Source organism: Bos taurus, chromosome 18 (genome assembly GCF_002263795.3).
Source record: "Bos taurus isolate L1 Dominette 01449 registration number 42190680 breed Hereford chromosome 18, ARS-UCD2.0, whole genome shotgun sequence".
Classification (NCBI taxonomy): Eukaryota; Metazoa; Chordata; class Mammalia; order Artiodactyla; family Bovidae; genus Bos; species Bos taurus.
Genome location: NC_037345.1, coordinates 14,462,254 through 14,486,507, shown reverse-complemented (window position 1 = coordinate 14,486,507; position 24,254 = coordinate 14,462,254). Strand labels below are relative to the sequence as shown.

The 24,254-nt window shown below is 55.2% G+C and overlaps 1 protein-coding gene across 2 annotated transcripts; it reads right to left on the bottom strand.

Moving 5' to 3' along the window:
* Nucleotides 1-1,893: 1,893 nt before the first annotated feature.
* SPG7 (SPG7 matrix AAA peptidase subunit, paraplegin) lies at nucleotides 1,894-23,191 on the bottom strand. Of its 2 annotated transcripts, none has more exons than XM_015475740.3 (17): nucleotides 22,988-23,191; nucleotides 20,219-20,321; nucleotides 18,134-18,223; nucleotides 17,511-17,752; nucleotides 16,175-16,314; nucleotides 15,142-15,244; nucleotides 13,630-13,755; nucleotides 13,228-13,390; nucleotides 12,833-13,006; nucleotides 8,723-8,847; nucleotides 8,112-8,214; nucleotides 7,417-7,527; nucleotides 6,034-6,149; nucleotides 4,889-5,084; nucleotides 4,190-4,356; nucleotides 3,596-3,673; nucleotides 1,894-2,234 (listed from the first exon to the last, which is right to left on the bottom strand). In XM_015475740.3, the coding sequence occupies exons 1-17, from the start codon at nucleotides 23,168-23,170 to the stop codon at nucleotides 2,076-2,078; spliced, it is 2,379 nt and encodes a 792-aa protein (XP_015331226.2). In that variant the 5' UTR covers nucleotides 23,171-23,191; the 3' UTR covers nucleotides 1,894-2,075. The 2 variants fall into 2 exon arrangements, with proteins under 2 accessions (XP_015331226.2, NP_001095492.1); NM_001102022.1 differs by having other exon boundaries at nucleotides 1,896-2,234; nucleotides 4,889-5,045.
* Between the last annotated feature and the right edge of the window lie 1,063 nt (nucleotides 23,192-24,254).

Here is a 24,254-nt window from a genome sequence, read left to right as displayed (position 1 = left end):
ATCCAGCCATATCATCATCTGTCATCCCCTTCTCCTCCTGCCTTCAATCTTTCCCAGCATCAGGGTCTTTTCCAATGAGTCAGCTCTTCATATCAGGTGGCCAAAATACTGGAGCTTCAGCTTCAGCATCAGTCCTTCCGATGAATATTTAGTGTTGATTTCCTCTAGGATTGACTGGTTTGATCTCCTTGCAGTCTAAGGGACTCTCAAGAGTCTTCTCCACCACAGTTCAAAAGCATCAATTCTTTGGTGCTCAGCTTTATGGTCCAGCTCTCACATCCATCAGAGCCAATATGTAAACCTGATAAGAGGCTGGGCGATTGCTGTTACATGAGGAACACCTCACGTCAGTGACCACCTGGCAGTGTGTTACTGTAACACAGATGTCTTATATGAAAGTTGCTGAGAGAGTGGATCTTGAAAGTAGTCATCACAAGAAAATCTTCTCTGTGTATGGTGACAAATGTTAATTGTGATCATCTCCCAGTACATACAAATATGAACCACTGTCTTGTACATCTGGCATTAATACAACGGACTTCAACAAAAAATTTTAAAAACAAGAAGTGTAATAAAAAAAAATTGTGTTTATTTGAGCATAGATCAGATTGGAAAACAACTTGCATTATGATGTGAGAACTCTTTTAATTCTTCCAATATTCTTTGTCTTCTGGGCTCTGATGTGTTAAATGTATGTTCACTTAATGTCTGTCTCAGCAAGGAGCCCTCACACACCTGACTCCGAGACAGTTCCAGAAACTGCTGTCAGGCCATGCTGTATCCACTCTGCTGGGCAGAGTAGGTTGCCCAGTGGTCTGGCTGCTCTGGCGGCCATGAGCTGCTGTGGGAGAACCTCCACCCCCAGGAGCCCCTTAGGGAGGCGTGAGGAGTAGCAGGGACGGCTGAGGCCCCACTCCCAGGGCTCTCCTGTGTCTTAAGGACCAGGAGGTGACGTCACCTGTGACAACTCATTTCTGTACATCAGAGCACTGTCCATCGGCCTCCCCTTGCTGGGCTCCCATGAGCCCACTCCCTGGCAAGCCCTGGGAAGGCAGGCTGCACTTCCTCCACTACAATGAGGTGCCCCTCTTCACCCCACTTAACAGCCTATTCCTGGCTAAGTGTCACCAGACACTGGCTGTTTTAATGTAAAGTACAAGGGGGTGAGCTTGGCCATGTCCCAGTGAGGTCACAGAAGGGCCCCACCCTCCTAACTCCAGGCTGTCTTCAGGAATTAAACAGGATAGGGCAGAGGCAAGGTGTCCCCTCAGGGCCCCTCCTTGGGTGGGCACCTGCACCTGCCCTGTCCCTGTGCTTCTTTGGGGCACTGGGCGTGGGGGCGGCTCCAGGCGCTGGCACAGAAGGGGAAGTAACAAGCAGCAGGTCGTGTCACAGGGGACTGGGGCCCTGAGTGCACCTCGTCTGTCTGTGCCCCCTGCCGCTCCTGAGTCCTAGAAAAGGAAGCTGGTTCCTGCACAGCTGACCTCTCACCCTGCAGACACGGGATCCCTGATCCAGGACACCATCAGGGCAGAGCTGACCACGCAGGAGCACAGGCTTCCCTCCCCATCCTCTAGACATCCGCCAGGGGCCCACGTCCACACTGCAGGAGGTGGCCATGCCTTACTCCTCCAGCCCCAGCGCCTGCCCCTGGCTCTGACCGTGGGCCAGCGAGCCCAGGACGGCCCCACAGAGGATAGGCAGCAAGGGGCTCAGAGGTCCTTCCTGTGCAGAGCTGGAGATATTCTGACCAGGTTTCAGGGGCCAGGAGGAACCTCAAACTGTGAAACTGTTCAGCTCCCTCCTGAGATGGGGCCACTCCATGCGCACCTGTGATGAGCACAGGTGACCTTTCCACACGAGGACAACCCATAAACATAGATGAACCACCCATCTCGGCAGAGCCTTTTATTCCTCCAGGCAAGGAAGTCAATAAATAGATCTTGGGGGGTCTTGACCAGCGAGGGCTGAGAGGTGAGGACTGCATGCCCGGCCCCCTGGCCGGCACCAGAACAGGGGTGGTGGTGGGGGCACTACCAGGGCCAAGATGCCTCCTCCCCAAGCAGGGGCAGCTGCTAGGCTCCCTCCTCCTCCCCCGAGTCCTGCTTCTCCCTCTGGGCATCGCTCCACTTCTGCGGCGCGATCTTTTTCTTGGGCCCGTGGGGCGGAGGGCCGATGAGGGCCTCGATGTCCTCGTAGTTGATCACTTCCTTTTCCAGCAGGGCACTCGCCAGCTGGAGGAACAAGAGGGCAGTGTGAGCGGCAGATGGGGGCCCAGACAAGAGCCCTTTGAGAGCAGAGCGCGGAAGGGGGAGGGCCCGGCCTCCCAGACCTGCCACTTCCCAGGGATGCAGCACAGGCGGGCAGCCCATGCAAAGAATCGCTCCCTGTCTCCACCTTAGAGACAAGCCCAGCTGCCAGCCTCATTAACTTTTCTACTTCCCTTCCTAATCTGTTTATTTTGGGCAACTTGGATTTCTTCTGCAAATGCATGTGAGTGTCAGCATGGAGGGGCAGTGGAGGTGATGTGCAGGATATAGCCCCCAGTGACGGGTTCCCGTCACCCCCACACTGACTGCTCTGACAGCTGGCCCTTGGACAACACGGGCTTGAACTGCAAGGCTCTGCTCGCACTCAGGATTTTCTTCAATGAACCTGACTGCAGGACTGGGGACCTACAAGCCGCAGACGTAGAATTGTGGGCAGGGAGGGCCGACCTGAAGGCGGTGCCCAGGGTAAGTTGTGTGGCACTCAGTCCTGGAACTCCAGGACGGTGCGGGCAGGTCACAGCAGCAGCACAGACTCGGCTCCCATGACAGGGTCCTGGCAGGTTCTGCACTGCCCATGGCTCCACGCAGGCAGGTGTTGCTGGTCTTGAGAACGTGACACCACAGTCCCCACAACGTTGCCTTGAAGAAACAGCTGACCATCCACCAGGAGCTGCCCCTTCACTAGGTCCAGAGACACTGCCTCTGGGGTCACTCCAGACCCAACACCCAGCATCACTGTGAGGACATCACACACAGCCCAACCGGGGTTGCTCCCCACACACTAGACCAGCCCTCATGCTCTGCTGTCTGTAATAGGAGGGGGACTATCCCAGCCAAGAGGGCCTGGCAGACGTGAGCACCGAGAACAGAAGGTGACCTGGGTGAAGTGTGGGCGTGGTGGTCACTGGGTTGCAGAAAACAAGCCTGACTGATGGGGGGAGTGTTCATGGGCTGAGGGCTCTGTGCCATGTTTGCAGCTCCCTGTGCATCTGAAACTCTTCTGAGCTTTAATGTTTAGTGTAAAATTTCCAGAACTTTGAATTGGAAAGGGCTTAAGCCACATCAACCAGACCCACTGCACACTGAAGCTGGTAATGGGCCCGAGGGCTGGCAGCATCCTCCTGTCTGCCCTGAAGAAACTGGCCCTGGCCTGGTAGGTGCGTGACATGAGGCTAAGCAAGGCAGGGAAGATGCTGGATCCAGCTGAGCTGGATGGGGTCTGTTGGTCATGTGGTTTTCTGGGAAGGGTGAGTGGCTGCATCAGTGTGAAGTGACAGTGGGCCCAGCTCCTGGCAGGCGTGGGGCCGGGGACAGCAGAGGCTCACCGCGTGGAGCTTGTCCAGGTTGTCCCGAAGCACCTGTTCCGTGTGCCTATAGGCAGTGGCCACCAGCAGCCTCGCTTCCTGCGAAGGGAGAAGATGTGTGATGGTCAGGATGGCTGCTGCTGCGCACAGAGTCCCCTGCGGCCTGGCCCCAGCACTAAGGCACATGGAAGAAACTAAGGCACGAGTTCAGAACACGGCCTTTTGCGTCTTACAGGGGACAGGAGAGCACGGCGGCCAAGAGTCTCCTGCCCTCACCCCCACCCCGGGAACCCCCTGTGCAAGGGGCCGCCAGCTCCTGGAGCCTGGGACCCCATTTCATCCTCCACACCCAAGGCTGTCTACGTGCCAGTGCACCAGGCTGCCAGAGCTGTCTGAGGGTGGTGACACTGCCTGGCCATCTCCTCAGGCTGCAGAGATCACAGGCACTGGCTCTGTCCCCGGAGGCATTTATTCGCTGTCCCTGATGGCCCTGTAGCACCCACAGTTCCATCAGTAGCCAGTGGGTCCTTACCCAGAACCTCAGCTCCTGTGGGCACGGGGCCAGCACACCAAACCCCCTCCCCACACACATGGCTCGGGCTGGGAGGGACTAACGTGGTCTATCATCTGCTGGAGGCCCTGGCTGAATGGACGCCGTCCGATGCCCGTGACGCCCTCCTGGGCCTCGGGGAAGGAGACAGGCCCGATGCTGGGTGCCATCCCAAACTGCTTCACCATGGAGTAGGCGATGCGGGTGACCTTCCGCAAGTCGTCCTGTGCCCCTGGAGTGTGGGATCAGAAAAGGAGGTGGTTCCCTGCAACTGCAGGTCAGGGACCCCACCAGCCCTGACAGCAGAGGCAGTACCCAGGGACCACTGTACCCTGACAGCAGAGGTGGGAACCCAGGGAACAACTGTGCCCTGTTGCTGGTCCTTTAAACTTAAAACATTTTTCTTTTCTGTGAAAAAACAACTCGGGGTTTCCCTGGTGGTCCAGTGATTGGGAATCCAGCTGCCAATGTTGGAGGCATGGGTTCAATCCCAGGTCCACGAAGATCCCACATGCTGAGGAGCAGCTAAGCCCATGGGCCACAACTACCGAAGCCCAAGTGCCCCCCAGGGCCCACGCTCAGTAACAAGAAAAGCCACCACAATGAAAAGCCTGCACGCCGCAACCAAGACCAGTGCAGCCAAACACAACCCTTAATGAAATTCAAGATGGCATGTGCATCCCACTACTTAGACCCCTCCACAGATTCCCTCTCCCTCGAGGAAGGGCTGAGGGCACCGAAGCAGCGCAGGAGCTGCTGCTCACCGGAAGTGACCCTGTTGAAAGAGATGGACTCGGATGCACGGCCGCCCAGGGCCATGCACATGCGCTCGAATAGCTGCTCCCTGGTGAAGAGGTGCTGGTCTCTCGGGAGCATCTGAGCGAAGCCCAGGGCTGCATTGGTCCGAGGAGTGATGGACACCTGCACAGTGAGGTGGTCTGTTAGCCGGCAGGACCCAGGCTTCAGAGACAAGGGGGCACAAGATAGTCTTTGCTCAGAGGGTTCGAAGCAAGGAAGTCAATCTGAGGCCCCCATATTTCTAACAGCATTTGCAGAGAAGGGCATGAGGACCCCACACATGACCACGTGTCCATGAAGGAAAGAACGGTGACGATGAGAGATGAGCCCACATGATGAGGCTGGCACAGGTCTGAGGGTCACAGCCGTAAGAGGCCACCCCGAGGCTCCGAGGAGTGCACGTCACCACGCTGGCTGGCAGGGACTGGGTGCGAGCGAGAGGACCTTCTTAGCACAACTCGTCTACCTGGCCCTCAGGCACCAAATGAATGTCCTACATTCATTTTCTTGAGATACTGCATGAAGACACTGATCTTAATTACTGGGTCTTCTCACACGTACACGGGTCTCAGTCACAGCCCTCTGCAGAGGACATGACAGACCAGCCTGAGTAGCGGGGCACCATCCAAGGCAGCCTGACAGCAATGCTCAGCTGTAGCCGATGCCCCTGGGAGACACCTGTACCCAGGTTGCAGCTGCCAGCACAGCCCTCTGTCTGGAGGTCAGGGAACAAGGAGTGAGGGGGGACAGGTCCAAGTGGCAGGCAGTTACAACCCTCAACACGGGGCACCCATGTCCCCAACATGGGCATTGTCCCTGGTGGTCACTCAGGGACCCCCGGTCAGAATGTTACCACCAGGGGTGGCGTCATGGCATTAGCCCTGCCACGTACATAACGTGTGCTGACCTCCTTTCTAAGTCAGCACATCTCAGAGCTGATAGTTCGCCCAGCAGTTCTTATTTCCACAACCTACCATGCAGATGGGGAGGGAGACTGCAGGTCATCATGTGGCCTTCCCACGGTCACCCACCCCCACCCCTCCAGGCACAAAACGTGGGCCTTCCAAAGTGAGCCCAACTGGGCAGCCAGGCCAGGGCTGCCCACACACACCTTCATCACAGCCTCCGTGTGCTCCAGCAGCCAGCCCACCAGGGCGTGGCCCGACTCATGGAACGCAACCACCTTCTGCTCTTCCTTGGAAAGGACTTTGCTCTTCTTGGCAGTCCCTGAAAGAAGATCAGAAAAGTGAGCTCAGGCATCCCAAGTACATGGCAGGCACATTCCTGAGGTGCCAACGCAAAGTCACCACTGGACTCTCAGCTTCTGTGTCCCCAGCCCAGCCACCCATCCTCTCCCCGGCTGCTCAGACTGTGAGGATGCCGCAGGAGCCTCGCTCAGCCCACTGACCCCACCACTCAAAACTCCGTGGACTGCAGCCCCTTCAACATGGCCCTCGCTGGGCTGCGGGGCCGATGGCATGACCTAGCAGGGCAGCTGCATCCTGCGACTGTCCAGTCCTCTTACCTGAATCGCTGACCCTTCACCTCATAACCTTTCATTACATCCCCTGCTCAGGTCACTGCTGAGGCCTCACCCACTGTCCACTCGTCGTTACCCCTGAGTAAGCCCTGGGTTCAGGGATGCGACCAGGACCACCTACGCCGCCAGCTTCGAGAGGACACGTCCTACGTGCTGGCTGTGGCAGTCGGGCTGTCCCTGGGCCCTGGCGGCTGCCGTGCGTGAGTACCCTGCTCGAGGCGCTGCACGCTCGGGCAGGATTCTGGGCACTCTTCTCTAGTCTTTCCCGCTTAGAACACACTTGCTGCAAGCATATCACTTTTCATGCAAAACAACTGGCTTATGTAAACTCTGATCTAGTGAGGAACCTCGTGGCGAGCCCTTCTGTGCTCGCGTACTCGCTGTCCCCACTGCGGAGGGTCTGTCCTAGGTCTGAAAGACTGAGGGGGACGGCCATCTGAGCGAGGCGCGGCTTCCTCGGCATCCCGCTCGGTGCCTTGGTTGGAATTCCGTTTAAGGATAAGACACACCATGTCTGGTGTTGCCACAGGGGCTACGGGAGCCCTGGCCTGCTCTCCTCACAGAAGTCCATGCATTCCACATCCAACAGCAGGAAAGCACTGCCCAGACACCGCCCTCCCCTTCCCCCCGACAGGGCACGGAGACCCTGGCATAAAAGGCCTCCTCCTCGACCTCAGGAGCAGCGGCTCCAACTCCTGCCCATGTGGACAGCAGCTGTCCGGCACCGCCCATCAGCTGGTGGGCCGAGGATGCTGAGTTTGCAAGATCCTTCTATATTTCTGTTTCAAGAGCACGCCTGCTCCTGGTCAACAGAGAGTATCTCAAACTAAGGAGAACAAGTCACACCTGACAGAGAAGCAGGAACAGGTGGCCTGTGTTCCCTCTGGGGCAATAATGCCATCACACAATGTCTAGGCCTGCCCCCTCCAGCCCCGTAAAGACGAGTCCACGTACCGGCCACGACACGCTCCACGGCGTAGTCCAGGTTGGATGTGTGCACAGCCGTGTGCCCCTCCCGCGCCGCGTGCAACGCGGCCTCGTTACAGATGTTGGCAATGTCAGCGCCTGTCAGCACGGGGGTGGGGGGTGTTAGTAGACGCAGAGGTATGGGGGTGGCAGGAGAGCCACCCTGTCCCCCTCGAGCTGCCCCACAGCTGTGCTCAGCAAGCAGCCTCTCTGGACCCCCTCTTTCCTTCCACCCACTGTTTCAGACACACACTGAGGAATGAGAAAGGTTCTTGACACCCATGAGGTTCTAGTTCAGGGTGTTAAAGGTCCAAAGGGAAAAAACTTACACCATGATAACAAGGGTTTACACCACGGTAACAGGGGTTTTTATTTACATCCCCCTGTGAAATGAGAACCGTACAGAAAAATCTAGACTTGTGATAACATGGAGAAGGTGGCGGGGAGGGACACGGCCTCGCAGGGTCGCCTCTGGTGGGGAGCAGTGGGAGGGAGCAAGGCTGGGACTACCCTGGGGCACGGGACAGAACCTTGGGGAGGAGTCCCTCTACCCCTGCCTGCTGGGCGCACACCACTCCCACCCCAGCTGTGCTGGCCGAGGAGCCCAGAGCAGGGCTGGAGAGTTCCTGGGGAGGTCCGCTCCCGTTGACCCCAGACTAGGACCAGCGCCCCTACGGCCCTACCACTGAAGCCAGGTGTCAGCTCCGCCAGCCGCTGGGAGTAAAAGCTGCTGGCCCGCGTCAGCTTCAGGCTCTTCAGGTGCTGCTCAAAGATCTCCTTCCTTTCCTAAAGGACAGAGGGCAAAGGCCACAGGTCAAAGGCCACGGGACAAAGGCCACAGTGCCGGCTCCCTGCCTGCTGATCAGGAGCCGCTGGCTGTGAGGTCAGCTTCTACTCTCAGAAACCAACTCAAGAGCTGCAAACGATACCTCCACGCGTGTCTCCACGGAAATACTAACCTGCCAGCCACCTGCTACACTCACCCTCCGGACCCTTCCCTGCTCCTGTGGGGTCTCCTGCTCCCTTGGGAGCCACCAGGAAGGCCCAACACCTCAGAGGTGGGTGTCCAAGTTGAGGCCTGAGGCAGCAGGGCCAAGAGGTCCCAGGGCTCACAGCCGTCCACCCCGTCAGGGCCACTGTGCAGCTCACTCTCCAAAGCCACCGGCACATGGGCGTGAGGCTCTGCAAATGCTATCCAAGGAACTCAGCCCAAACGTCTCATCATAAAGGTCAGTGAGAGTCAAAACCAGAAGAAGGGCAGGGAGCCCGGATGGACCAGCAGGGTCGCACTGACCTGCAGCGTGGGAAGGTCGATGAAAACGTGCCTGTCCAGTCGGCCCGGCCTTAGCAGAGCGTTGTCCAAAATGTCAGCTCGGTTGGTGGCCGCCAGGACGATGACGTGGTCGGTGGTACCCATTCCTGGAGGGACAGACAGTGGCCGTGAAGGTGCAGACCCCAACCGGGCAGCTTCCCCAGACCGCCACCGATAGCAACACCACCAGAAAAAATGAGGACCACCCAGTGTGCAAGAGGCACAGCTGCACTGCCGGAAAAGCCAAAGTCTCCCACGGAAACGAGAGGCTTGCTGGAGGCCAGGGCCCTGGACAGACCGGACTCTACTCCCTGGGCCACCTGGGGACAGAGGGGCACCCCCATAGCTTGTCTCAGCCTCCTGCCTGGGCTGCCCCTTAGGGTTCCCCAAATGCCTGCTTGCCACAGGCCAGGGCTATGAACACAGACTGTGAGATTATGTAACAGTGAAAAGACACTGAAAAACGGCAGAAACAAAGGATACAGGAGAAAACAACAGCCATGCCAGGGGCTCCAGGAGGGCGCTCCAGCAGAACGGCCTCTGTCAGCAACCCGCCACAGGGCTAGTTTAGGGACTCACAGTTGTGGACACACGAGAGGGTGACACCGTACAGACGTCCCCACGGCTGAGTGCTGACTCCTATGCAGGGCCCACGCTGCAGGCACAGGCCGTATGCTGCCCCCAGTGGCTGGGCACGTGCCCCTCCACTACCATCACCATGAAAACCTCACTGTGCCAGCCCCTCACAACTACTCATCTGTCTGTTCTCTAGAATTCTGTCATTTGCACAATCTCAGATGATTGGATCAGATGATTTATACTCTCTGAGGTGACCCTCTCATTTGGCATAAATCCTGAGGTCCAGTCAGGCAGGCTTGCATAACACCACCTGGTGTCTGCACTGTGGCCGGGTAAGCACACAGAGCTCAGCCAGGCACCCACTGAAGGTCGCACAGGCTCTTTCCAGGGTGTTCAGCAAGGGAACACTGGAGTACCGTGTTCTGTGGACACCGGATCAGCGTGCAGATTGGGCGTGCTCAGTCTGTTCAGAGCCAGCCCGAGAGGCAGCATGCTGTCCACCCCCGCTGCAGGGGGTCAGGTTTGCTTCACAGACTCCTTTTCACAGCTGCTTCACTCACTTGAGGGCCCGGGTTCACAATGGGGTCTGGGATCCAGTCTCCTCATCCTCACCACGTCTGCTGTTGCCACTACCTTGATCCAAGACTGAGTGCACAGCTAAATGACAAGTGATGCGTGTTTGAGGACGGAGTCACGGCCCAGCACTAGACAGCTGAGAACAGGCTCTGCAGAGGCACTGGCTGCGCTCGCGAGGAGGTGACGGCTCAGCGCGGGAGGACGGTGCTTCAGCAAAACGTGCTGGAGCCGCCGGCATCCACACACACTGAGCCAGGACTAAGCGGCATGCCTCCTGCAGATTCAGCCAACACGGGTCACAGGCTAATGTTTTTCCACATTAGGCCGTGGGAGGGCCACCTGTGGCTCCCTTTGCTTCCTTTCTATTTTTATTGAAGTGTATGTTATTTACAGTGCTCACGTACACAACAGTGGCCCCACTATGTTCGCATATACGTATGTACTGATGTACGTTCTCACAGGTTTTCCTCCATCACACATCATTACGAGGCACTGACTATAGGTCCTTGCTGGTTAGATACTGGGCTTTTCCATGAACTTGGGCAGAATCAAGTCCACGGGGGTGTGGACAGAAATGTCCACCGTGGGGCATTGAGCTCAAAGGCCTCTCTCTGCCCATCAGGCTGTGAGAGGGGTGGCAGGTGCCCGGCCTCTGCCTGTGTGGTGGGCTTCCTCTAGCGCTGGCTTCCCACGGCCAGCGCCCACTCCTCCCCGAGGGGTGACAAAGGCTCCTCAGTTGCCCCTGCAGGCGGAAGAGGCTCAGCTGTCTCTGTGTACAAAGGCCCCTTCGCAGCAGCCCAGCCTTGCCAGGGCTTCTGGGGGGTGTCCGAGGAGGGAGCAGGGACTCTCACGGCTGCAGCAGAGCCGGAAGAAGTCACCCCCCTGCCAGCAGCACAGAGGAGCAGAGAAGGTGCCAGCTGGGAATGCTTCCTGGGGGTGCACGTTGCCTGGAGGGTTGGTCTCTGGCTTCAAGTGCAAACAACAACAGGAGCAGGGGTGGGGGGATTGTTGCCCTAGGGCCACAAGGGAGTCCCCCCATCACCTGCACAAGGTCACGACTAGGCGCAGGGCTGTGCTTTAGCCTGACGACATGTCAGGAAACCCCTGCTCCGAGAGGAGAGGGGCACCCCACCATGTCCCTGCACCGCCCCCACGAGAGTGGCTTCAAGATGCTCTGCCCATGTCCCATAGGAGCACCACGTTGCCCATCTTTCTAAAGAGAGCCAGAGGTCACAGTCCTGTCTGCACTTCTGACAGGAGACTCATCACATCTTACAATGGGATATCTGGGGAGCAGGAGTCTAACTTGCACACGAACAGACGGCACACTCAGGATCCAGCCGCTCATAGCCCAGCACACAGGGAGGGGCCAGTCAGAGCCGGGGGTGGGGTGGGAGGCAGACCCCACTGGGGACCCCATCCCCAAGGAGCATCTCATACAGCCATGTCTCAGGTCCACAGTTCTTGGGCACGTCCTCCCCAGGAAGACGGCCCCTCAGACCTTGACCATGGGGCAGAGACCCTGAGCTGTTCTGACTGACACACCCAGATGCAGAGAGGGATGGGGGTCTGCAGGGGCACCCCCAGATGCAAACGGTCCTCAGGCCCTGACGAGGCCGCCCTTTCCTCGCCCTGTGAGAAATCACTTTGATTTTGAACCTGCGGGGCTTTCACATGATGAAACACTCCCGTGTATCAGCCCCTGACCTGCCCAGCTGCAGGCCTGAGTCCCGGCACCAGGGTCAGGGGGCGTGGGTGCCAAGGCCAGCTGCATGGCTCCTGCCAACACCCGGGCTGGACCTCGCTCTAAGGACGTCCTTTCCCAGGCCTGACCTGGAGGAAGTGTCACAGCCACAAAGGCAAGGAGGGGGAGTCAGGCCCAGGCTGGAGAAGACTAAGGAGACAAGACACTGAGGCAACACGAGCCTGCCCTGGGCCCTGCAGAAGCGCACATCTGCCCAACACCCACGTCACGCCTCTTCCATGTAGGCCTTCAGGCTGCGGGGGGGGGGGCGGGGCGGGGGGAGGACGCTTATAGGAATTCTGACTGCTTCTGCAGTGCTTTTGTAAGTCTGAGACTTTGAAAATAAGAGGCTAAAAAAAGTTTCACCTTTAGCCACATACAACCATAATCCATTGCCCCACACACTGGTCACCAGATCCACCATCCCAAACACTAAGAACACTTTAAAGAGGAAAATAAATACACCAATAAATGGTTCTCTTAGGACCAAAACTACTTTGAGAAAAAAGCATCTTTCTCATCTACAAGACCTAGAACAGAACTAGAATTGTGATTAAAGAAAACTTACAGATGGGTCCTGCACAGCTGGAGCATGGGGAGGGGAGAATGTGGAGCTGATATTTAATGGGGACAGTTTGTGTTTGGGAAGATAAGAAAGTTCTGGAGACGGACTGTGGTGATGGTTATACAACACTGGGAACGTACTTTCAGCCATTAAACTCTGCACTTAAAAATGGTGAAAATGGCTTAATTTTATGGTTTGTATATTTTACTATAAACAACACAAACACATAATATTTACACACACACCCCACCAAAGAGGATCTTGCAGGAGTAGCTCAAAAAGAAAAACAACTCCATTAAAAAACTGTGTGGCAGCCAGTTCCAGAGGTCATCTCAAGGACAGCTGACACAGAGGCCCTGGCAGTGTACCTGAGGCACCCACTGTACCCACGCTGGGCACAGAGACTCCTGTCAGCATGACCCCTGGCCCCCTCTGAGACTGACGACCACTGTCATGACCTGACCCCACTTGATATTCCCAGCTTTCCTTTCTTGTTTCACTACTGCCCTGACTTTGGGAAATTGAAAGCTATGTTTTTGGTTACCTCCTGCTGGAGAAGAGCTCCTGGTGCTGACACACCCTCACTGTCCAGGAACATCCCTGCCGATCCCAGCCCCACGGTACTCACCGTCCATCTCCACCAGCAGCTGGTTGAGCGTCTGCTCCTCCTCTGTGTTGGAGAAGCCGGACACGGCGGTGGAACGCTTCTTGCCCACGGCGTCGATCTCGTCGATATACACGATGCAGGGGGCCCGGGCCCGGGCTTCCTTGAAGAGGCTCCGCACACGGGCCGCACCGAGGCCTGAGGACACAGAGGACAGGGAAGTGGACAGGTCATGGCACGAGCCCTGCTCTCAGGGAAAGCCCAGTAGGTGGCCTCTGGCACACATGGGCTGGCCTGTTCCCTCCTGGACTCCCCAGGATGTCAGCACCTGCTCCTTCCATGCCCATGACTCCCAGACACGGGTCTCATGTTTCCACCTTCACCCTCAAAGTCCCCAATACACAGCCAGGTGGGCCCACCTCCAATGACCTCCACGAACTCTGGGCCAGCCATTGCCAGGAAGGGCACCTGGGCCTCCGTGGCCACTGCCTTGGCCAGCAGCGTCTTCCCGCAGCCGGGGGGGCCGAGCAGCAGTGCGCCCTTCGGGACCTTGGCGCCAAGCTGAAGGAAGCGCTCCGGGCTCTAGGAGAGCAGCAGAATGCAGGCTGATCTCTGGGCTCCAGAGAATCATCCAGACACGACCCTTGGAAGGCTTGGGTCCTGAACTGGTCCCGTCCATACGGCTCAGGGAGAACAGAGTGCTCCGCCGTGACAGTGACGGGCCGCGCAGGGCACCATTGGTCTGGGCTGAGCAGGGGACGCACCGGGAGCGCAGCATCAGGCCAGGCAATCCCCCCGCCCACCATGCCCTGTGTGCTTACCTTCAGATAATCCACGAACTCCTTGACCTCCAGTTTGGCTTCATGCATTCCTGCCACATCTTTGAAGCTGACTCCTTTCCCCATCTTGCCATCCACAATCGTGAAACGAGCCATTTTCAGCTGATTCTGGGCAGAAAGATAGAGGGCGGAGCCCTATGCAGCCCAGCGGGGCAGGGCGAAGGAGCCGGGGGGCCGGTTCACCCGCACGTCCTCCCACCCCTCCACTCGCTCAGATGGCAGGGAAGGGCACAGTCCAGACACATGAAGGCGGTGACAGAGGCTGCCTGGCACTGAGCAATCTGCCCTAAAGGAAAAAGCTTCCCACGTTAACCCAGTGATTTAACAGAGTCCGTGTGGGAGTGTTCTTATTTCTCTATGTGACTTTCCCCATTAGTCTCTGACTTCTTTTACTGATTTATATAAAAGTTACCTGCTAATGCTACTGCTAAGTCGCTTCAATTGTGTCTGACTTTGCGTGACCCCATAGACGGCAGCCCACCAGGCTCCCCCGTCCCTGGGATTCTCCAGGCAAGAACACTGGAGTGGGTTACCATTTCCTTCTCCAATGCATGAAAGTAAAAAGTGAAAGTGAAGTCGCTCAGTCGTGTCTGACTCTTAGCGACCCCATGGACTGTAGCCCACCAGGCTCCTCCGTCCGTGGGGTTTTCCAGGCAAGAGTACTGGAGTGGGGTGCCATTGCCTTCTCTTAAAAGTTACCTAAAGACACTCAATTCTGCAAGTGTTGGTAAAAATGTCACCTCGTCAATTTTCGGCAAGCAATCTGGCTGGACAGATAAGCTCTCAGTGAGCAGCTCACCTCAGCCAGAATCTCCTTCAGCTCTCAAAAGAGGCAGTGTGTAGAATTCGTCACAGCATTATTTAAGTACAACAAAAAAACAGTCCAGAATGTGCAAGAATTATCACATTGGTTGAGCCAGGTATACTGCACCCCAGGAGACACCACGCTGCCCAGTGTGGATGCAAATCCAGAGCTCCCAAGGGCCCATTCAGGGAGAGACAGGGGCACTCTACCCCCACAACCCCGGTTCCCAGGAGGGCCTCCTCTATGGCCTGTGGCTGACGTGCCTGATGAGCCAGGTACGACTTGACAGGGAGGGCACACTGCGCCGAATGCACTGGAACAGGAGGATACTTGTGGAGTGTATTAAGGTTGTTCTTTTGAAGACAACCTTCAAAGATGTCTCAGCTAGTACATGAACCCCCCAAAAGGCAAGCCCGGCTGAGAGGGAAGTGCAGAGCACACTGTAGTATGGACCCCCTTGGGTTCAGCCCCTCCCACGTCACCAAAGGGGCCTTGGCTAGAGCTGGGGAGCCAAGCCCCCATGTCAGTCAAACAGAAGGAAAGAGGAGCTGCCAGACGACATCCAGATAGGCCTTTGACAGGCTAGTATCCACCATGCACCCATCCTGCCGTTTACAGGAGAGGGTTCAGCCCAAACACAGACAAAATCCCAATGGCACAAGTTCAGGGGAACAATGTGCACAACTTACAAAAGCACTGAATCCGCCTTCCCGTCCTGTCATCCCAGCCAGACGGAAAACATACCACAGGATGGCCAGGCCCACGGCCGTCATCCCCAGGGCGTAGAGGGCACTGGCGGGAGAGACAGGCGGGCAGAGGCTCAGGCGCGGCTCCGGGCAGCGCCGACGCCTCACCCAGGCTGGGCCCAGACCTCCCAGAAGGAAAAGGACTCCTTCGCTCTGAGACCAACCTGTGGAGCCAGCACTGAAAATGCATCTCATCCAGTTCTCACCACCTCCTTTCCTTCATATGTTGCCCAGGTCTGGGTACCGCGGTGCTGAGCAGGCAGCACCAACCAGGCGTGAAGCCAGAACCACCACCCACTGTCCAGAGCCCTGGACAGCTCATGCCCACCAAGAGCAGCTCTTCACCATCCATGCATTTTGCTTTCAAAAGTAGGCCACCGCTTTGGGTCACTAAGCGAAATCAGCCTAACAGTACAAAGAGCAAACCCTGGGGCCTCACCCCCAGATGAAGAGGGGTGTGCCCCCACGCCCTAGAACAAGCAGAGGTGCTGCCTGGGGGCCCTGCCCCCTGAGGAGCTGGAGCTGTGACAGACACGCGGCACTTCCCAGATGCCGCCAGTCCCCATGAGGGGACACAGCCCTATGCACACCATGGTCCCAGCACCCAGCTACACGCCCAGGCCTATCGAGTAACTGGCTCCCCCTCAGAAGGGTGCAGATCCCACCACCCGTAGGCCCTGCACGGAACCAATAGGTTCCCAGGAACATCTGCTTCTCCCTTCCCCGCCCCACTTTCCTGTTTGCAGATGGCAGCAAACCCACCCTGCGCTAAACAAGAAGCACCACAGACCACTGGAGCAGTGACCAAGGAACTCCAGGCTTCCCGCCCCACGCCACCCACTCCAGGCCTGCCTCCACCAGGGGCTCAGTTCACTGAGGGCGCAGCCAGTGTGAGACTCTGTTTGGACTTTTTGTCTCTCACGTCACAAAGTGAAGCCTGGTTTAATTCAGAGGCCCCCAGAAACGACCAACCTACTTTCCAAAGAATCCCGTCCGCTTGTAGGAAACTGGAATCCTGTCCTTGCCTTCGATATTCAGCTCATCCTCAGCTGCTCGAAGCTTCTCTTCAAATTTGTCGATGTTTGCCACCTGCATTCGGTACATCAGTGCCAGCCGCTGGGGGCAGAGAGCAGAGGCACGTGAGAGTGACAAACAGGCCAGACGGCTGACCCTGAGGACAGAGAACGGTGCCCCCGCCACACTGCGGACAGCTACAGGGCTTCAGAAGCAGACGCCTGCTGCTCAGCAACCTCCTCCACATCTAGAAAGCTATTGTTTCCTCAAACACAATTACAGTGAAATGTTCACTAACAGAAGGTTTTGAGCAAATGCAGGGCAGCACATGCGACTGAAACTCAGCCCCAGGCTGGCACTCTGCTGGAGGGCAAAGCAGACCCTGGCAAGGAGCCTGAAGTGTGGGATCCAGACCCGCAGTCACCCTCCAAAAGTTCACTGTTTGCCTGTCGGCTGGACCTGACAGTCAACCGAGGCAGCTCCTCGGTCCTCAGGGAGACAAGAGGCTAAGGAAGAGGAAGTGGGTGGCACTTCCTGGAGGCTAGAGGGAAGATCTCATCACTGCCACCCTGGCCCACATCAATCATCTTTCCAGCAGCCATGCTTTCCAGAGGAAATTGTCCACTCTTGATTCTAAGCTCTCTAGTGTGAAGGTCTCATCATTGCCACCCCAGCCCACATCAATCATCTTTCCAGAAGCCATGCTTTCCAGAGGAAACTGTCCTCTCTGATTCTAAGATCTCTTGGAACTTAAACAGAGCAACCAGATCTCCCTCTGCTCTGAAGTCTCTTCAAAGTCTAGCAAGACGACCATCATTATAAGTGGTCAGGCTCCACTTCAGAGGTTAAAGGGCCAGGTCCTCACAGCAGGGTCCACCCAGCCAGGTTCCAGCGCTGTCACAGGTTACCTTTCCACTCCCCAATGCCAGATCCGCTACTGGGGTGAAGCCCACAGACCCTTCTGCCTCTCCCCTGCCCGCACAGCAGGGGGCCACCTATGGTGGGGAGGAGCAGGGTCCCTCTCCTCTGCCCCCTTTCTTTCCTGCTCCTTCCAAGGGCCAGTCCTTGCCAACCTGTCTGTCTGCGACCTGTCCCAGCCCAAGGGGTTCCACCTCGACAGCCCCACCACCTCCCTCCTGCTGCTCACATGCCATGTGGACCCTGGACATTCGCTGCCACCCTCCCGGCTCTTCCCGAGGGCCACATGGCCTTGCCCCCTTCTCAAAGCCTCCAGGCTCCTCCTTAAATCAAGACACTCACGGCTCGCTCTAAGCAACCCCCGCTGGCGCGGCACTCACAGGCCGCCCAAACACCACGGCACCGGGGTGCAGGTACACCTCCACCACGTCGCTCTCGGGCACCACTTGCACCCGCTGCACCTCGCCCTTGGCCAGCATCTCGTGCACGAAGTCATTCCAGGAGATGTTGCCTCCACTGGAGCCCAGCGCATTGAGCAGACTCATGATCACTGCGATGACGAAGAGGGTGCGCAGCCGCTCTCGGTACATCTGGTCCTCGCGCTCCCTGCGCCTGCGCTCCTCTGCAGGTGGGGAGCAGGCGTGAGAGGAGGGCGGAGCTCGACGTCCAGGCCCCGCGCCCCGCCTCCGCGGCCCTCCCCACCCCCACCCTACACCCGCACGAGGGCTCTGCACCCTCTGTGCTTAGTTGCTCAGTCTACACTTGGCCAATATTACAACAAAGTGCCTAATTACAAGCTGTTCAAGGTCACGAACATTCCTGTTCACTGAGGTCCCATCTGCTTAGATAACATGAAACCATTTTTAAAGTAAAAAACCTCCCCGGGGTACTTCCCTGGCAGTCCTGTGGCTAAGACTGCCCTTCCAATGCAGGAGGCACGGGTTCCATCCCACAGGTCCCCGGGGGAAGCAGCCTCTCTGCCCAAAAAATTAGACTGATATACCTTCGTCATCCTCAGGGCTCCTCCCCTTGGCTTTATCATTGTCCTTGGTCTTCTGCTTTCTCCTCGAAGTGTTAAAATAGTAAGTGCCTCCTACAAGAAATGGGTAAAGTGCTTAACAGCAACCAGACCTGCAATTACAGGGAGACATTCAGGACAAAGGGCTTCCCTGGTGGCTCAAACGGTCAATAATCTGCTTGCAATGCAGGAGACCTGGGTTCAAACCCTGGGTTGGAAAGATCCTCTGGAGACGGGAATGAGAGCAAAAGTGTTTAGCCACTCAGTCATGTCCAACTCTTTGTGACCCCATGGACTTAACTTTCCCCCTTGGAACCCGTCAGGCTCTTCTGTACATGGGATTTCCAGGCAAGAATACTGGAATGGGTTGTCATTCCTTTCTCCAGGGGATCTTCCCGACCCAGGGATCATACCTGGACCTCCTGCAGTGCAGGCAGAATTCTTTACCATGTGAGCCACAGTGGAGACCAGAAAGGAATGGCAACCCACTGCAGTATTCTTGACTGGGCAATTTCATGGACAGAGGAGCCTGGCGAGCTACAGTCCATGGGGTTGCAAAGAGATGGACATGACTGAGCACTAACACATACACTCAGGAGAAGAGGACGCTTCCAGACAACCAACAGAACATAAACTATCGAGAACCTACCTGCACAGGATTTAGAAATTTGGATGATCGTTCTTGGTACAATCTTTACTCACTATAAACGATAAACCACTTCAACTGAAGATAAGTGTTTTTATAACTTAAAATAGCCAACATGATGGAATAAAAGTTATGACCATAAACTTGAGAAAGTGTCATGGGTCTGTGGGAGAACCACCCTTGCCACACACACAGTCGCCTGCAGTGAATTAAACAAACGAGCAGCACAAGCAGCTGTGGCACAGCAGCGCCTGCTCCACGCACTGAGGCTCTCGCTTGTCCCCATCAGCACTTAGAACGGGGGAGAGTGCCTCAGAAAGTCACTGGGCTGCACCTTCCTTCACAGATACTAACAAAATCACAAATAAAACCGCCTCTGTGTCCACCAGACACAGGGCTGTTGGGAGGGTGAGGGCTTGCCGCTGGGGGCACGTGTGGGCTGCTGGGACTGGGTAGGCACAAGGCTGCTTGTCTGCAGCAGTGGAAGATTCTACTGTTTTCCTGTTCCAAATGAATAAAGCGGGGAGTAAAAACATAGGTGTCAACCCTTACAGGCCTTTGACTTAAGTTAAGGAGACAGCAGGGGGCTTCTTCTGTGGTCCAGTGGTTAAGATTCCCCCTTTCAGTGCAAGGGCGCAGGTTCCATCCCTGGTCTAGGAGCTAAGCTCCCATATGCTACAGGGTGCAGCCAAAAGTTTTTAGAAAGAGAGCAAGAGAGACAGCAGGATATCACAAGATGTCATGAAAACAGTGCAACTCCAGTGTAAAATTAAGTTATGTTTACTTAATTTCTGCACATAAACCAGACACAGTTTGTAGCTTCGTACCACTGCTGGAGCTCACTACAGAACATGAAAATGTTAGTTGCTCAGTCACGTCCGACTCTTTGTGACCCCATGGACTGGAGCCCGCCAGGCTCCTCTGCCGATGGAATCTCCAGGCAAGAATGCTGGAGTGGGTAGCCATTCCCTTCTTCAGGGGATCTTCCCAACCTAGGGATGGAACCCATATTCTCCTGAATTGCAGGCAGATTCTTTACTATCTGAGCCACCAGGGAACATGAAAAACCTTTGTCAAGCAGCCCTTACTAAGCTTGTAGCTCCTTAGTAAGCATTACTGGAGCTGGCTACAGAACATGAAAAACCTTTGACAAGCAGCCTAATCATGGCCAGAATTTTTAAAAAAAGAAGAGACAACTCAAAATAAGCAAAAATGGCCTGTTCTGACCTTAGACAATTTTTGTCTAAGTTTTTCCTTCTCAAAAACTTCACTTCAGAGCCATCTGAGGGCTCACACTGGGTAGCAGTCGAAGGGCCTCTTAGTGATTTCATTTTTTCTGACAATGTCAAACAAGCAGTTCTCTGAATTTATTCACAAGTGCCACATGTTCTGCCTGTCACTTCTGTCTTTTCAAAGATACAAACCTAGAAGTTTCCAGAGTCCAACTGGATTCTGTACAATGTGCTGTTTCACCAACAATCTGCTGATTCCTTCAAAGGTAGGGGTTAGCAGTCGCAACTGGAAACTCTGAAGAGAAAAGAAGGTCACAGAGCCTCAATTACACGGATGCCACCGCACAGCTGGCACTGCAAACTCACCCCCGATACAAAATTTTTCCTGAAAGCGCCAAGATTCATTTATGTAATATTTCCACTGCCCTGAAATATGAACCAATAATCTGAGCATTATTTCAAAGTTTTACCATAACATCAAAAGAAAAAAAAGTTCCAAATGTCAACAGCAAGCAAGCAAGTCAAAGAAACGCTGAAATGGAGGTGCGGAACACTGGCTGCTGTTGTGTGCCCCAGGGCTCCTTCAGGACACAAGCAGTAAAGGCTTCACTGGTTGTCCAGACCTTTTGCTCCCAACATCTCCAGACAACCGTGCCTTGTGGAACATTCCCAGGAAGTCCAGTTTCCCACTTGAATATGGTCAATGGTCCAACTTAACTTTTTCTATCTCAGTGGTAGCAATTTCTCCATTGACTTATTTATTTTAAGGGCTTCCGTGGTGGCTCAGATGGCAAAGAGTCTGGCTGCAATTCAGGAGACCAGGGTTCGATTGCTGGGTTGGGAAGATTTCCAGGAAAAGGGAATGGCTATCCATTCCAGTATTCTTGCCTGGAGAATTCCAGGGGCAGAGGAGTCTAGCGGACCATAGTCTAGGAGTTCCCAAAGACTGAGTGACTAACACACTTAACATACATACATTTATTTTAAATTAGTTCATCCCTGGTCGGCTGCTATTATGAAGAAAAGTAACTCCTTACCAAAGGAGTATGCTACATATAATTTCCTGTTAGCAATAGGTTAAAAATTCCTAGTACATACAATTATTATCCAGTTTAATTAATACTACTATACTTGGTTCAGTGATGGCCAGGAGGCATGTAAGGGAGAACCACAGAGAGGTGGACTGGGCACCATAAACGAGGAACAGTGTGTCAGGCACAGCACACACAAAAGTCATTCTTCAAAGTCAACCCTAAACGCTGTTTGTTTAAACCAGATTATGTTATTACTGTTCTAGTTGTTAGTGAGGTAATCTGTTAAGTATCCACAAGTACGTGTGAATTGCCTACTTCAGTCCTTGCTTATTTTCACAGAATAATCAAGTCTGACTAAAATTAATGAATTATGATTTTCCTTCTCAATAGAATCAAAAACAAAAACAAGTGTAATATATCCATTCAGTTCAGTTCAGTTCAGTCACTCAGTCGTGTCCGACTCTTTGCCACACCATGGATTGCAGCACGCCAAGCCTCCCTGTCCATCACCAACTCCCAAAGTTTACTCAAACTCATGTCCACTGAGTCAGTGATGCTATCCAACCATTTCATCCTCTGTCGTCCCCTTCTCCTCCTGTCTTCAGTCTTGCCCAGCATCAGGGTCTTTTCCAATGAGTCAGTTTTTTCTATCAGGTGGCCAGAGTATTGGAGTTTCAGCTTCAGCATCAGTCCTTCCAATGAATATTCAGGACTGATTTATTTTAGGATGGACTGGTTGGATCTTCTTGCAGTCCAAGAGACTCTCAAGAGTTTTCTCCAACACCACAGTTCAAAAGCATCAATTCTTCCACACTCAGCTCTCTTTATAGTCCAACTCTCACATCCAAACATCACTACTGGAAAAACCATAGCCTTGATGAGACAGACCTTTGTTGGCAAAGTAATGTCTCTGCTTTTTAATATGCTGTCTAGGTTGGTCATAACTTTTCTTCCAAGGAGTAAGTGTCTTTTAATTTCATGGCTGCAGTCATCATCTGCAGTGATTTTGAAGCCCCCCAAAAGTGAAGTCTGCCACTGTTTCCCCATCTACTGCCATGAAGTGGTGGGACCGGATGCCATGATCTATAGTTGTTCACAGACTCAGAAAGGGTGTAGAATAGGATTATTGTATGAAATTGGTCCTCAACTTATGGTAAAATACAATAATACATTACAACCTAAAATGTGAGGGTTGGGGTCCTAAGAGAGGGCTAAAAAAATCAGTGAAAAAAGCACTTAGGGTCTGTTTCCAGAGTGAAATGTTAACATTAACAGGGCCTGGAACACAGCCTTGACACAGAGGGTCAATGAATGTGTGTCCATAACATGGCAAGCTACACGATAAGAGTAAAATACACTTACAATGCTCACACGAAAAACAGCTCAGAGCAATTGGAAGGCGCTAGAATTCATCCTGGAGTGATCTGATCTATATGAATGCAAATAATCCTCTGCTAGATATTCGTGAAACTCTTACTCGATTCAATTTCAAAACGCCAGGAAGATGCGCAAAAAATATCAATATACGAAACAAGCCCTGTTGTTTAGTCACTAAATCCTGTGTGACTCTTTGCGACCCCATGGACTGTAGCCCGTTAGGCTCTTCCGTCCATGGGATTTCCCAGGCAAGAATACTACAGTGCTTTGCCAGTTCCTTCTCCAGAGATTTTACCCACGCAGGGTACCATCCTGCATTGGCAGGCTGGTTCTTTACCACTGAGTCACCAGGGAAGCCCGAACAAGGGCTTTAAAAGTCCAACTGTGCGGCTTCGCCCCTGATTTCTCCCTTGGGCTGCCCGCCGGCCTCGCCGCCCGCCTCTCCTCCAGTTGCAGGCAGGAGATGCCTCTCGGAAGACGAAGCCGAAGCGGCGGAGAGCATATTCCAAATTACCATCTCAAACGTCGCTGCCGGAGGCCCGTACGTTACCTGCAGGGCTCGGCCTCCAGGCCCGATGGGGCCCATCGGAGGCCTGTGGACGTCATTCGGCCACCTCCACTTGGCTCCGGAAGTGCAGCCTGGGCTCCAGCCCGAGTAGGGGCACCGCAGCCTCCCCGGACCCGGTCCCGGACCCGGGCGGAGAGCGCGCAGCAGCAGCCACGCGGCCGCCATGTTGACCCGGAAGCTGCGCCTGCGCTATTGGGGGTGCGGTGGGCGGGGGGTGGGGGGGCGGTGGTGTCTCCGCGGGGCGCCTGCGCGGTCGGGCGTCTTCCCGGCGCCTGCGCGGTCGGGCCTCTTCAAGTCAGGCCTGTTGGTCAATCCTCGGTACCCCGCGATCGGGTTCCGTGACCGAGCGATCCGCTGCAACTCTAATCCAGCTGGGATTCTTTAGCGGGTTTGAACTGCCACTTTGTACTGCGAGTACAAGCGCTGCGCGTAGAACTGCAGCCTGGCGCGCCCCGAGTGAGGGCATCAGACGCCGCTCCAGGTCGCGGCTCCCGGGAGGACTTGGCTCAGCGGGTCCAGGGGCTGCGGAGTGAGCCCGGGAGCCGGAAGGGAGCGGACGTGCGCAGATGGCGGGGCCCGCCTGAGGCCCTGATCCCGACTTCGGGCCCAAACCCTGACCCCCGACTCCCGCCTCGGATCCAGACTCTGAGTCCGACTCCCACCTAGACCCGGGCCCCTGACTCCTACCCCGCCGCAGTCTTGGCGCGAGGAGGATGCTGCGGAGGGGAAGTTTCGCTCTTCCGGGCTCTGGCCGCAGAGCCTGCCCGGCTGGTGCCCCAAGGGCCCTGTGTACGGAGAGGAAAAGGAAAGGGCTTAGGGTAAGAGCAGGGACTTCAGGGTAGCTGAGCCAGCTCCCGGGCGCGAGCAGCCGGCAGTCTTGTCCTACAGATGCTTAATTTTGAAGAGGTAACCGTCTCCTCCACTATTCTTTTCTCCTGAAGACAGGCCGACTCCCTCTAGAAGTCATGCCTAGCTCTGGATCATGGCCTAGGAGACTGTAGTCCACTCCATCTCTGGGAGAAGGGGGGGAGTCTGTGGTTTTATCCCTGGGATTTCGGACCCCAGGCTCCCTGCGGTCTGGTGCTGGAGTGCTTAGCCCTGAGACTGCTGACTGTATGGTGACTTTAAGTTTGTTTCTGTGTTTTTCTGTATTCCCCAAATTCCTAAGGTCATTAGGCAATAACCATTCTTACTGAGTGCTAGCTAGGGCTTGGCTCTGTAGCAGGCATACTTTTAATCCTCACAAATG

Bases quoted from the DNA above. Each gene is read 5' to 3' on its own strand.
- SPG7 (XM_015475740.3), bottom strand. From the start codon at position 23,170: ATGGCGGCCGCGTGGCTGCTGCTGCGCGCTCTCCGCCCGGGTCCGGGA. The intron at 8,215-8,722 runs GTCAGTGCGACC...TCTGTCCTTTAG, and splicing joins TCGACCTTCCCACGCTGCAG to GAAAGGAAGGAGATCTTTGA. The intron at 4,357-4,888 runs GTGAGCAGCAGC...CCCACACTCCAG, and splicing joins TTTCAACAGGGTCACTTCCG to GGGCACAGGACGACTTGCGG.